Source organism: Mus pahari, chromosome 1 (assembly GCF_900095145.1).
Source record: "Mus pahari chromosome 1, PAHARI_EIJ_v1.1, whole genome shotgun sequence".
NCBI lineage: Eukaryota > Metazoa > Chordata > Mammalia > Rodentia > Muridae > Mus > Mus pahari.
Window position 1 is genome coordinate 51,583,091 of NC_034590.1, and position 13,464 is coordinate 51,596,554.

The following is a 13,464-nucleotide window of genomic DNA, read 5'->3' on the forward strand; positions in this document are numbered from 1 at the left end:
TCCCTCTCCCTCTCCCTCTCCCTCTCCCTCTCCCTCCCTCCCTCCCTCTCCCCCCACCCCCAATGTGTGTGTGTGGAGAGGCTAGAGGGCAGCCTTGGATCCCCTGGAACTGAAGTTACAGACAGTTGTAAGCCATCTTGCAGGTGTTGGGAATCGAGGTTCGAGGTTCGTTGGAAGAGCAGCTGCTACTGTGACCTGCTGAGCCATCGCCAGCCCCCATTCATTAAGGCCCCAGTCAGGAACCATCCAGCTTGAGAGGGGCTGAGAGCCAGCAGGAGAACTAAGGACAGCCTTGGGCAGCAGGCTGAGGCATCTAGGCCACACCCAGGCCATGGTGGGCTTCCAGGCTGGAGACCTGCAGTCCAGCCTTGCCGTGCTACCCATGGCTCCTCCCTTTAAGGACCCAATGGCCTTATTTAAAATGAAGGGGAGGAGGAGGCGATGGCCATGGCGGCGGCGATGGTGGTGGCGGTGGCGGGGCCCGGTGTTGTGTGTGGTGCAGTGTAATCCTAGCACTTGGTAGGGCTGAGTGAGTAGAATACGGTGGTTGTGGAGGGAGATAAGAGCCGTGAGAGATTTGTGCTCAGGAGGATGAGGTGGGATAAATCCACAAGTTCGAGACCAGTCTTGGTAAGACACTGTCCAAACAGAGCAAGGGCTGATATAGATCAGCCCTTTATGCGCTCTGTGGCCCAGCTCCCGTCTAACTTTCGGAGTTGGACCTCTGGAAAGGGGAAGCTGGGGGGTGGGGGGAGACTACAGCTACGTTTCCGCTGGGCCTCCATGCTGTGGGTGTCCCGTGGCCGACAGAAACGAGACTGTGGCAAGGAACCGAAGGTTTGCACAAGCTTTGGGCTTTCACTTCCTCTTCTCTGAGGAGGATAGATAGGAGCGCCTTACCTTTGGGTCTACTGTGTGAACAACAGGAGGAAGCCAAGGGGGAGGTTTTGCGACCAGGTGGATCCCCAGGAGTGTCTCTTCAGCTGTGTGCCAGGAACTTGCTTCCCTTTCAGGCTACCTGGACTGCCCCACCCTGGGGCCTACCTCTCCTCCCAGTACCAGAACCACCTTTGGGAGGTCTGAACTGCCAAACCCTGACTCCTCCCTCTTGTTCCCTGAGAGCCTGTCCCTCCCACCAGAGGCCACCCCTCCTGCCCTCACAGATCTCAGGCCCCACCTGCTGTCTACACGCAGCAGTCAGGAGGTGCTTGGTAAATGTGTGTCAGTTCAGTTGGTTCCACTGGAGAAGTGGAGCCCAAAGCCTGAGCAGCCTCCTGACTCACAGCCAAGAAGGAGCCCAAGGGCAAACTGGGCTTCCCGGTATCAGCCCTGGCCACTGGTCAGGTAGCACTGGGGACTGGGTCCTCTTGGGCCCTCAGGAAATAGTCACCAGATTAAGTCGCTTGTAGTTCGTGGGCACAAGAGGCCCGCAGAACACCCCTGACTTTGGTTGGTTTTATCTTTTTGTAACTCACTGTATGATTAGGCTGGTCTTGAACTCGGAGTGCTGGGATTAAAGGCACGGGAAACTACCTCCTGGCCAAGCCTTCTTATCCTTAAGCAGGGGCATGAGTGGGGGTCTCCGCTGAAGACAGGAACTATAATAAGGGAAGGCTCTGTAATGAGGGGACCCTGTGTGGCAGGCACATAGGATGTGGGCTGTGGGTTTTCATAATAACCCTGAGATTCCAAGCAGGCCTTCTTGTCTGTTTTATAGTGGGATCAGTGAGACCCCAAGGTATCAGGGGTGTCAGGTGACTTGCCCATGGTCCCTGAGCTTGTGTCAGCCGGCTGGAGCTGTAGGACGGAGACAAAGCATTTTTGGAGTACCAGTGAGAAGCCTGGGGCCCTTTTTGGGATAGAGAAGCCTACTGCTGGGTCTCAAAGGGGAGACTTCGCTCTCTCCCCAGGATCAGGCCTGACCCTCTGGCCCAGAGGTGATGCTGAGCCCTGGGAAATAGGACAGCCCTGGGCTTCTGTGTCTCCCTTGGTCCCCTCCCCCTCTGGGCCTTTGTTTCTTGTCCTCCACAGCCTCTGTCTCTTTCTCTCCCTCCCCCTCCATCTCACTCCTCTTCTACCCCCTCCCTCCCCTCCCCCTCCTCCCTCCCTCTCTTCCTCCCTCCTCCCTCTCCCTTTCTTCTTTCCCTTAGCCCACTCCCTGCATTACAGCACTCTGGCAGCTACTCTTTATCCTTGCCTTTAACATTTACTTTCTCCACACCCTGGGGAGAGGAGAGGCAGGATGAGAAGTGGGAGGAGCTTTGCAGAGGTACTGCACTAATGGATGCCCCATCATTAGCCACACAGTTTGGAAGAGCACAGGGCCCTTCAAGCTCCTTTCTTGCTCTTGGACACCTTCAGGAGCTTTGGTTGAGTCCCCAGCACAAGTGATAAAGGCCTTGCCTTGAGAAGGCAGGTGACATGGGGGGCCCCTGGGGGCCTGCAGCATCCCTGTACCACAAGTGATGCAGTCCCCTGTGGGCTCTTCTGCCTTGAGCAGTCTGGGCCAGGGCATCCGACAGAAGGGCTATAGCCCGTGAGGAGGAGCCAGGGGACTCAGGGACACCTAAGCTAAAAGACTGGTCCAAGAGGATGAAAAGGACACTGGACTAGAGGCCACCTCCCCCATACTTATCTCTGTACATCAGACAGGCAGAGTGGCAAATCACTTAGAATCTGTCCTTCTCTCTGTCAGCAGAGCCCCCTCTGCACACACATAACACACACTTGGGCAGACACCATATGTACTCACGCACGCACAGCCTACATAGGTATCGCAGGAGACCAGACCACAAAAGCACAGGGCTCGGCCCCTGCCACTGGGTTGCAGGCTTCTGCTGGCCCCCGGCAGCCTTGGGCAGCTCCTGCACTATGCTGTGATGTGGCCTCCAGACTTGCAGGCTTCTGCTGGCCTCGGGCAGCCTTGGGCAGCTCCTGCACTATGCTGTGATGTGGCCTCCAGACTTGCAGCTTTGGAATTGGAGTCCTCCTGGGTGCGAGTGACGCCTGGTGCGACCCAGCTCTGCCCTGCTAATTAAGAACTCCTGTCACTGGGACTTAGATGCCAGTCCTTGGCTGTGGAGTCAGGTTGCTTTAGGGTTAAATGAGGCCTGAAGCCCCCGGTAATGATAAGCTTCTGCCATGTCTGTGGCTCATGACTGACAATTCTTAGGCCCCCACCCTTGGCCCTCAAAGAGTATTGACTCTGAGTAAGCACCCTTTGACAGCCAGAACAGACAATAGTCACAACCACCTCTTCCTGGGGGATGGTTAGGCCCAGGTGGCCTGGGATGTAGACTTGGTTTGCATCCTGTATATGTGACCCGAAGGAGTGGCTCCTTGCTGGAGGGGACCCCAGTTTTTATGGTTAATTGCAGGACTTTTCTTGCAGTCGGGAAGCAGGCCCCGCTCATGCTCCCCCCTCAAACAGGGTTGGCCAGTGAATGATCAGTGGTCACCCTCTCTGTCTGCATGTGAAGTAGGCCCTGTGCATCATTTTCTTGGGATTGTGGGAGGGTGGTGGGTATAGCAACTGGGCTTCTGAGGAAAGCCACACTGTCTCATCTTGTGTCTGTTTCAAGTCAGAAAGCCTTCCTAGGAGTGGGAATGAAGAAACTGAGCTCTGAGACACAGTGGGACAGACTTAGTGCTGACCTCAGCACTCAACCCAAATTCTTGTTATTGTTACTTTTGTTTGTTTGTTTTGTCTGCTCAAAACTCAGTGTGTAGTGGAGGATGACTTTGAACTCCTGAAATTAGTCCACCTTCCAAGCGCTGGGACTGTGACACCCAGCTTCCAGTGCTAAGTTCCAAGCACAGGCCCTGCCATGATTGGCCGGCCCTGCCTCCCTCCTGGGTTCTGCCTTGTGGGAAGTCTAAAAATTTTGCTGAGTGTATTGTTTGCTCAAAGCCACTGTATACACTCGGGGCTGCTGTCTGGTGCTGTATCTGGGATGGGCTGGTGTGCAGACTGTGGCATTTTCTCCATCGCTCCATCTTATTTAGGAAAGCCACCTCTGGCTAGTGGGCACTGGATATAGCTGTGAAGGGCCCAGCAGGTCTCCTGTAGGCTCTGCAGGGACAGAGTCCCTGTCTTGCTCACCTTCCCTATGCACTAGGCCTCCTACCTAGCTGGGATATATATATATATATATATATAATATATATATATTTATATATAAATATAAATATATATAATATATATATATTTATTTATGAGTTCTTAGTTCTTGACAGTTATCCTTGCAGTCACCAAAGCTTTGCTGAATTTGGGGCCCAAGGATGAAAAGTTTTTCCAGCCCTGAAACTGTCTTCTTTCTGGGGATCTAGGATGATAAAGCTGTCTATTCATCTTTGGCTCTCACTCAGGGCTTTGTAATTAACTAAGATCCTTGTCCTGCCTGCAGCATGTTCTTGGGGGTCCCGTGCCCTTCCTTGTGAGCTTTCATCCTTGTTAAGATGGAGAAACTGAGGCATAGGAGTGACCTTTTAGTAACCAATTACAAGTGACTGAAGTAGGCAGTCTTAGTCAAGTGAAGCTGGTCATGGCGAGGGTAAGCAGAAGTGAGTTTAGCCCCCTGGACAGTTCCAGATGGATCCAGAAGCTCCCAGGACTCCGATGTGACCCCCTTCCACCAGAGCCCTGCTCTGAGCTTAACAGTTTAATCTTCCGTGTCTGTTGCAAGGAGGCCGGATTCCTGTCTGGGGTATTTTTAGCCAGCCTCAGGAAGAGGAAGCTCCTCTGTGCTGGGGGAGGGCAGCGCCAGGCCTGGACTGATTTCCTGAGGAAGGGCTGTCCGCTGGCCGTGTGCCGGACGCTGGCCCTAGGAGTGAGGCAGGCCAGAGCCACCCTACAAGTGTCCTTCCTCTTTCTGGAGTGTGTCAGGAACAGAGCCAGGGCAGGGCGTGGGGACGTGAATATCTGAAGCCCAGGAGGAGGCACCTGCCACACAGGCATGCCGTTGGTGTGCTGTAGTCCTGGGGAAGCTGGCACGGGCACGGAAGCGGGCAGAGGCCAGAAAACTGGCAGAGCACCCAAGCAACGCTGGGGAAGGGCACCTTGTTCAAAGCTGGGGCTTTTAGTGCTTGTGATACCAGGGGAAAGGCGGACACTTTTGCTCATTTTACAACTGGTCGGGGTCCAGTGGTATTGATTAGCTGAACCTGTTAGATAAGAGAACTCTGCCATGAGCTTGGAATCCAGGTTTTTCTTTCTTTCTTTTTTTCTTTTTTTTTTAATTTATTTTATGTTTATGGGTACACTGTAGCTATACAGATGGTTGTGAGCCTTCATGTAGTTGTTGGGAATTTAGGACCTCTGATTGCTCCGGTTGGCCACACTTGCTCCGGTTGGCCTCGCTCTGGCCCAGAGATTTATTTATTATTATAAATAAGTACGCTGTAGCTGTCTTCAGAAGAGGGCATCAGATCTCATTAGGGATGGTTGTGAGTCACCTGGGATTTGAACTCAGGACCTTTGGAAGAGCAGTCAGTGCTCTTACCGGGTGAGCCATCTCGCCAGCCCCTGGGATCCAGTTTGTAATACTCACGTGGGACAGTAGTCTCACAAGCCACAGCTCCAGTGTCATCTTTTTATCGGTATATTTGGATATACATGCATATGGCATTTAGTTAATTAGGAAAAACAGTGTCTTGTATGATAGACCGTTTAGCATCAGGGCTGACCGGAGGCAGCCCATGTTTGAAGCCAGTCTCAGAGCCTAATTTATTTTTGCATGTTCTATTGTTTTTATTCTCTCTATATATTTTTAAATCCCCATTCATGCAGCCACACTATCACTGATGGTAATGATTGTTTAACACCTCACAGTGCATTCCCAGGGTCTGTGCAAAATTAATTACTCTGGCAGTACTGCCAGTGGGACTCTCGGCATGTTAGAAATGTGGCACGTTATATTTTGAGTAGGTGGGTTTTTTTTTTTTTTAATCAGTTCTTAAAATAATGGAGTAATTAATTTTGAAAACAGAAGGGCTGGGGCTGGGGCTCGTGGAAGAGCGCTTGTTTAGCGTGCTCAAAGCCCAGGGTTCAGTCCCCAGCTCTGCAAAAGAGAAAAGAAAAGGCTGTTCAACTTCATTCATAAATCGCCTGGCATGGAGGCACGTCGCTGACTGTGATTGCAGCATTCAGGAGGCTAAGGCTGTGTGATAGCAAATTCCTGGCTTGCCTCGGCTACATACTGAGATCCTGTTTTGTTTTGTTTTGTTTTGTTTTGTTTTTTGAAAAAAAAAAAAAAGTGGAGTCGTATTTGCACATTTTGAAACAGTTTTTTGAGGGCACAGCGAAGACCCTGTGAGACCCAGTTTAAGAACCACTGGGCATAGATTGGGGAGATAGCTCTGTGGGGACAGTGCTTGCTGGACAGCCCTGAGGATGGTCTGGGCAGACAAACCTCTAACTCCAGAGCTGGAAGGCAGAGTCAGTCAGGAGAATCCAGGTTCAGACCATATCTTTAAAAAGCCTGACATTGACCTCCGCACAGGCCTGCACATGGGCATTTGTGCACTTACCAAACACCTGCAAATGAATCCCTGGGCAGATGGATCTGGTGGCCCACATTTGTAATTCTAGCAGAGGTTTAGGCAAGAGGATAATGAGTTCTAGACCACCTCCAACAATGTAGTGAGACCCTGTCTCAAAGAAAAAGACTCCCAGATGAAATCCACCCTCTTTCCTGTTTTACGGATAAAAAGACTTTGGTGAGCAGGTGGTGGTTGTCACCCAGAGCCTCTCAGAGAGATGGAGAAGATGGCTAGAGACACAGAGGTGGTCATTGCTCCCCATATTACAAGCATATCCTGTTCTCAAGGCAGAGGTCATAACATCTGGGCCATACACACCCCAAATTATCTAGACCCTTGTCTGATGAGTCTGGTGCCCCCTTGGCATGGAATTAGCAGTATTAACCCTCCCTTTTCTCTTACAGAAATGCCCTCGTAGCCAGTCGCCACGGGATGGAGGGCTTCATGGACTCAGGGACACAGACCGATGCTGTGGTGGTGCTGTCCTTGGCTCAGGCTGCTGTGCTGGGCCTGGTCTCAGAAAATGAGCTCTTTGGAGCCACCATAAGTGCTGAGGCCTTCTACCCAGACCTAGGGTCAGAATTGACTGGGACAGCCATGGGGGAGCCAGGACCACCAGGGCCCGACATCTATCAGCTGGCCTGTAACGGGCGGGCCCTGGAAGAGCCCCCAGAAGAGGAGGTGCTGGAGGTAGAGGCAGCCTTTGAGAAGCACACGCGGAGGAAGACACGGCCCCCTGTGAGGCTGGTACCCAAGGTCAAGTTTGAGAAGGCAGAAGAGGAAGAGGAACAGGAGGTGTATGAGGTGTCTGTGCCTGGTGATGACAAAGACCCGGGCCCTGCAGAGGCCCCTGCCGAGGTGGCCAGCGGCGGCAGCTGCGAGGCCCTGGTGCAGAGCAGTGCCGTCAAGATGATTGACCTCAGCGCCTTCAGCCGCAAGCCCCGGACACTCCGGCACTTGCCGAGAACTCCAAGGCCAGAGCTGGACATGGCCCCATTCGATCCTCCTTTCCCGGATCCAGCCCGGGATGGCTTCCCCGAGCCCAGCATGGCACTACCTGGACCAGAGACTTTGCCCACTGAATGTAGTTTTGAGCCGCCCCACCTGGCCCCCCTGAGCAATCCTGAGCCTCCCAACGTGACGTCGACGGAACTCGTCAAACCAGAGCAGGGCTTCGTGTGGCAGGAGTCCAGCGAGTTCGAGGCTGACACGGCGGGTTCTACAGTGGAGCGCCACAAGAAGGCACAGCTGGACCGGCTGGACATCAACGTGCAGATCGATGACTCCTACCTAGTGGAGGCAGGCGACCGCCAGAAACGCTGGCAGTGTCGCATGTGCGAAAAGTCCTACACGTCTAAGTATAACCTGGTGACGCACATCCTGGGCCACAACGGCATCAAGCCACACTCGTGTCCCCACTGCAGCAAGCTCTTCAAGCAGCCCAGCCACCTGCAGACGCACCTGCTGACGCACCAGGGCACGAGGCCCCACAAATGCCAGGTGTGCCACAAGGCCTTCACTCAGACCAGCCACCTCAAACGCCACATGCTGCTGCACTCGGAGGTGAAGCCCTACAGCTGTCACTTCTGCGGCCGCGGCTTTGCCTACCCTAGTGAGCTCAAGGCCCACGAGGTGAAGCACGAGAGTGGCCGCTGCCATGTCTGTGTTGAATGCGGCCTAGACTTCTCCACCCTGACCCAGCTCAAGCGCCACCTGGCCTCCCACCAGGGCCCCACCCTCTACCAGTGCCTCGAGTGTGACAAGTCCTTCCACTACCGCAGCCAGCTACAGAACCACATGCTCAAGCACCAGAATGTGCGGCCCTTTGTGTGCACTGAATGTGGCATGGAGTTCAGCCAGATCCACCACCTCAAGCAGCACTCTCTCACCCACAAGGTAAGGCCGCCCGCCATGGCTGTCCGCCCTCGCACTTTCTTTCCAACGCCCTCCAAAGCGCCGGATGAGATTATTTAGATGTGGTACACAGGTAAAGTTTTTGGTTTTTTGTTTGTTTGTTTGTTTGTTTGTTTTTTAAGATTTATTTTTTTTAAAGCTCAATGCCTTTATTTTTTTTTTATTTTTTTTTTAAGAGATTTATTTATTTATTATATGTAAGTACACTGTAGCTGTCTTCAGACACTCCAGAAGAGGGCGCCAGATCTCGTTACGGATGGTTGTGAGCCACCATGTGGTTGCTGGGATTTGAACTCAGGACCTTTGGAAGAGCAGACGGGTGCTCTTACCTGCTGAGCCATCTCACCAGCCCTTAAGATTTATTTTTATTTTATGTGTGTGAGTATAGATGGGGCTGGGGAAAGCTGGCAAGATGACTCTGCAGGTAAAGGCACTTGCTGCCAGGCCTGAGAAACTTGAGTCTGTTCCTCAGGACCCATGTGGTGGAGGAGAGCTAACTCCCATTAGATGCCACTTGAGACACACATACACACACACAATATACAAATGTAAAAGACGGGGCCATGTATGCATGAGGACCTGAGGTCAGTCCCCCATACCTGTGTAAGCTGCTAGGCATGCTGGCATGTGTTTATAATCTCAGTGCAGGGGAAGGAGGCGGGTCCTTGGAGGGTTCCAGCCTCATCAGTGAGCCACAGGCCCCCATGGGACAGCCCCTGAGGAGCAACACCTGAGGCTGACCTGGCCTCCACACATACATGTACACATATGTGCACTTGCACACATGTGATCACACATGCACACAAAGAGGAAAGGGGGCTGGAGAGATGGCTCAGCGGTTGAGAGCACTTTGCTGATCTTGTAGTGGCCCCAGGTCTTGTTCTCTGCTTCTGCATAAGGCAGCTCACAGCTTCCTAGAACTCCAGTTCCAGGGGGACCCATTACCCTCTCATGGCCTCTGCTTGCACCAGCACACACATGATGTACAGACATTGGCACATCTACAACACATGCACATAAAATGAATATGTATATCTTTTTTTGGAGTCAGATCTTGTTATGGATGGTTATGAGCCACCATGTGGTTGCTGGGATTTGAACTCCGGACCTTTGGAAGAGCAGTCGGGTGCTCTTACCCACTGAGCCATCTCACCAGCCCGAATATGTATATCTTAAAAGTACAACAGCCGAACAATGTTTACCTGAGGAAAGTACTTTGTGAAGACGGGCACTTGGGCAGCCATGTTCTCATGTACCAGGTTGCTAGACCCAACCTTCATCCAACTTCCTCTTCCTCCTGGTGCCAGGTCACGAGTTCTCTTCCCCCCACCTTTCAGCCATCACCACCTCCCTCCTCTAAGAGGCCTTTCTACCCAGGGAGGTGGAATGGAGCCTCTTAGACCTAACCGTTCATCCTAACAGTTGGCCGACCCACAGATTCCTTCAAACTTAACCTTTCAAGGCTCTGAGTAGTCCCCCGCTATGTGGTGACCTATGAGTCACCTATAGAGTCTCAGTAGACTCTACAGTGAGCCTACCAGACCAGGAGCCCAAACTTGTAGACTTCTCCAGAACTTCTCTGCTAGCGCAGGGACCATTGGCAAGGCTGACCTGTCAGTTGTCATGGCTGCTAAATGTATAATGTTAAGAAAGATTAAGATGAGTCAGGCGTGGTGGCGCATACCTTTAATCCCAGCACTTGGGAGGCAGAGGCAGGNGAATTTCTGAGTTCGAGGCCAGCCTGGTCTACAGAGAGAGTTCCAGGACAGCCAGGACTATACAGAGAAACCCTGTCTCAAAAAACAAAAAAAAAAAAAANAAAAGAAAAAAAGAAAGATTAAGATGCTGAACCTGGGCTCATCAGTAAAACTGTGTAATTGATTATTGGTGTCTGCAAAGGTAGGAGTGAGGGATGTGTATTCAAGATCCCTACCATACTAAAGTGCCAAGAGACCCTAAAGGTATCTGAATTCATGCCTTAATTTGTACCCCATGCACATCTGTGCTTACAGCTCTTGAATGGGGCCCCCTGGTGGTCATGTAGCCTGCTCTGTCACAAGGATAAAAAGGATGTATAACAAGAAAGAGCGCCTGGCTGCTAAGAGAATAGAAACAGGGCCTGTTAAAGTATCATAAATGCCCTGGGTTCAGTCACCAGCACGCACGCACAAAAACACATAATGCAGACATGTTATATATTAAGTAGTTGAGACAGCAGCTGTGACCACAGATGTGCATCTGTCCCAGTTAGGTGCTCTTCAGCAGGAGGACAGTGAGCGCCCAGCTGTGGCCCCACCTTCCCTCCCAGCATCCCCTGTGCCCACAGCAACCCTATTCCTGTGCTGAGTGAGTGCTGAGCCATAAACAGGCAGCAGTCCCGACCAGAGAGTTTCCTCTGGCGTCTGTGATAAGAATCAGCTGGGAGATCTATCCTGCCTCTGTCTTCTGAGTGCAGGATTAAAGGCATGTGCCACCACTACCCGGCTGCAGCTCTGAACTTTATGCATACTTGGGCGTTAGTTATTTTTCCTCAGGTACACAAAGGTTTTTATTCTTGTTCTGAGTGTTGGTGATTGACCCCAGGACATGACCTTTGATAGACAAGCGCTCTACTGCTGGGAGACTCCTGGCTCTCCCTCTCACCTCTCTTTTGAGACACTCTTACTGTGTGTCCAGAGCTGTCTGCTTGTGCCCCTATACCCAGCTTTTATATTTTATTATTACATGTAGAAGTGTTTTGTGTATGTGTGTGTGTGTCTGTGTGTGTATCACACACATGGAAGCCAGAAAGGGTATCAGAGTTCCTGGGACTGTGAGTTACAGGTGGTTGTGAGCCACCATGTGGTTGCTGAGAACTGAACCTGGAATCTCTGGAAGAGCAGTCAGTGCTCTTAACCACTGAGCCATCTCCCTCCACCCCACCCGGAAGGTAGCTTGAAACAGCAGACCTGCCAGAGCTGCTTGCCACCAAACCGGATAACCTGAAGGAGAGAGCCTGAAAAAGTTCTGAAAGTTAGCCGGGCGGTGGTAGTGCACGCCTTTAATCCCAGCACTCGGGAGGCAGAGGCAGGCGGATTTCTGAGTTTGAGGCTAGCCTGGTCTACAAAGTGAGTTCCAGGACAGCCAGGGCTATACAGAGAAACCCTGTCTTGAAAAAACCAAAAATAAAAAGTTCTGAAAGTTGCTCTCTGATGGTCGCCTGTGCTATGGCAGACATACCACACACATGCAAAAACAAAACCGAGTTGTTTTTTTTGTTTTTTTTTTTGTAAAAACGAATTTCCCAGAGCTGTATCTGTTAGCGCCCCAACCCTGAGTGGTCTCTCTGCTCCCACAGGGTGTGAAGGAGTTCAAGTGTGAGGTCTGCGGCCGGGAGTTCACGCTGCAGGCCAACATGAAGCGCCACATGCTGATCCACACCAGCGTCCGGCCCTACCAGTGCCACATCTGCTTCAAGACCTTCGTGCAGAAGCAAACCCTCAAGACCCACATGATTGTGCACTCGCCTGTGAAGCCGTTCAAGTGCAAGGTATGGGACATTCCCACAACCCTGCCTGGCCAGTGCTTGCCTGGCAGCGGAGGGGGCGGGGCGGAGGGCCGGTGGGGGCGGAGCCTTGAAGCTGCTGAAGTGGTACTTCTGGGGGAATTGAGAGGGGCGAATGCCGAGGTGCAGCCACTGCAGGGGCCTGGTCAGGACCCTCCAATAGGATGTGAGCTGCAGGTTCCACCGCAGGCTCCGAGCGAGCAGATGCCTTTACCCTTCTCTGTGGTCCCAGAGGACGGGGCAGCGTGCCGTGTGCCGTGGGGGCAGACTGGCAGGGGTAGCAGGCTCCCCACAGCCCTCTGGTACCCTTCCTGTTCCAGGTGTGCGGGAAGTCCTTCAACCGCATGTACAACCTGCTGGGTCACATGCACCTGCACGCAGGCAGCAAGCCATTCAAGTGCCCATACTGCTCCAGCAAGTTCAACCTCAAGGGAAACCTGAGCCGGCACATGAAGGTCAAGCACGGCGTCATGGACATCAGCCTGGACAGCCAAGGTGGGTGGGCTGTGCGCAGGGGACAGAGCAGGATTGACAGCAGCATGGCGCACTCAGGAGTCTCCTCTCCAATTAGAGGTGTAGGAGAGACCTCAATGAGGTGGGCTCAGGTCTGGAGAGAGGGGGAACCTGGAGAGCCATTGTGGCAATAACAGGTGGGGGGTATTTATGTCTTCTTCCAAGGACTTACGTGGGCTCACTAAAACAATAATAAAACAATAACTTCTACACGTTGAGTGCTGTGTAACTCCTGTGACCCTCCCAGGGAGACTTGACATTGGGATTATTCCTATAGCAGAAACCATGGGGCAGAGAGATGAGGCAGCTCGATCATAACACATGAGAGCCATCTCTTTCATTATGTGAGGTGCCGTGATAACTGCAAGTAAGTGGGTGGGAAAGTGACAGGGGGGGGGGGACACAAGGTGCACATGGAGAGTCTCAGACATTCAATCAGTCATGGTACCCGCTGGAGAGAATACAGCCACATAGTCAGAGAAGGACAGGTGGTCCAGTCAGCAAGTTTTATGAGAGAAACATAAAATAAATAATAAATGTAGGAAAAAGGATTACAACAGAACCCAAGATCTAGGAGATCTGGGTACGTCGGCAGTACACACCATTCTAGCCTTTTCCTACCGAGGCAGGAAGACCGCACTTCAAAGCCAGCATGGCTATAGAGCGAGAGAGATTTCCAGAGAGGCCGGGTGCAGCGCCACATACCTGGAATGCAAGCCCTTGGGATACAGAGGCAGGATGACAAGTCTGAGATCAAGCCAGACTAAATAAGACCCTGTCTATAAACAAAAAAGGATGCCACATCTGGGCGACTGTTAAGAGACATCCCCACACCTGCCTGGTCGCAGCAGAACTGACCACACTATTGTGGGGCAGGAGGCCGCTGAAGGTGGACCTGCGGTTCCTCCCTAAGCTAAGCCTTCAGTGTGTCGGCAGCAGCGAGGTAGGTTGAC

General features: G+C 52.2%; 1 protein-coding gene and 1 long non-coding RNA gene across 10 annotated transcripts in view; one reads left to right on the forward strand and one right to left on the reverse strand.

Moving 5' to 3' along the window:
• LOC110321666 overlaps window positions 1-1,065 on the reverse strand; it is a 12,600-nt gene extending 11,535 nt beyond the window's left edge. Inside the window, exon 1 of the long non-coding RNA XR_002380539.1 lies at window positions 901-1,065. This is a non-coding gene — a long non-coding RNA (uncharacterized LOC110321666). The remainder of the gene's footprint in view (window positions 1-900) is intronic.
• The window catches only part of Znf710 (zinc finger protein 710), a 65,678-nt gene that overhangs the window by 49,441 nt on the left and 2,773 nt on the right, over window positions 1-13,464 (forward strand). For all 9 annotated transcript variants that reach the window (XM_021198032.2, XM_021198042.2, XM_029531814.1 and 6 more), the window contains exons 2-4: window positions 6,945-8,436; window positions 11,792-11,983; window positions 12,319-12,493. In XM_021198032.2, coding sequence (XP_021053691.1) covers window positions 6,973-8,436; window positions 11,792-11,983; window positions 12,319-12,493 — 1,831 coding nt within the window. In that variant the 5' untranslated portion in view covers window positions 6,945-6,972. The remainder of the gene's footprint in view (window positions 1-6,944; window positions 8,437-11,791; window positions 11,984-12,318; window positions 12,494-13,464) is intronic.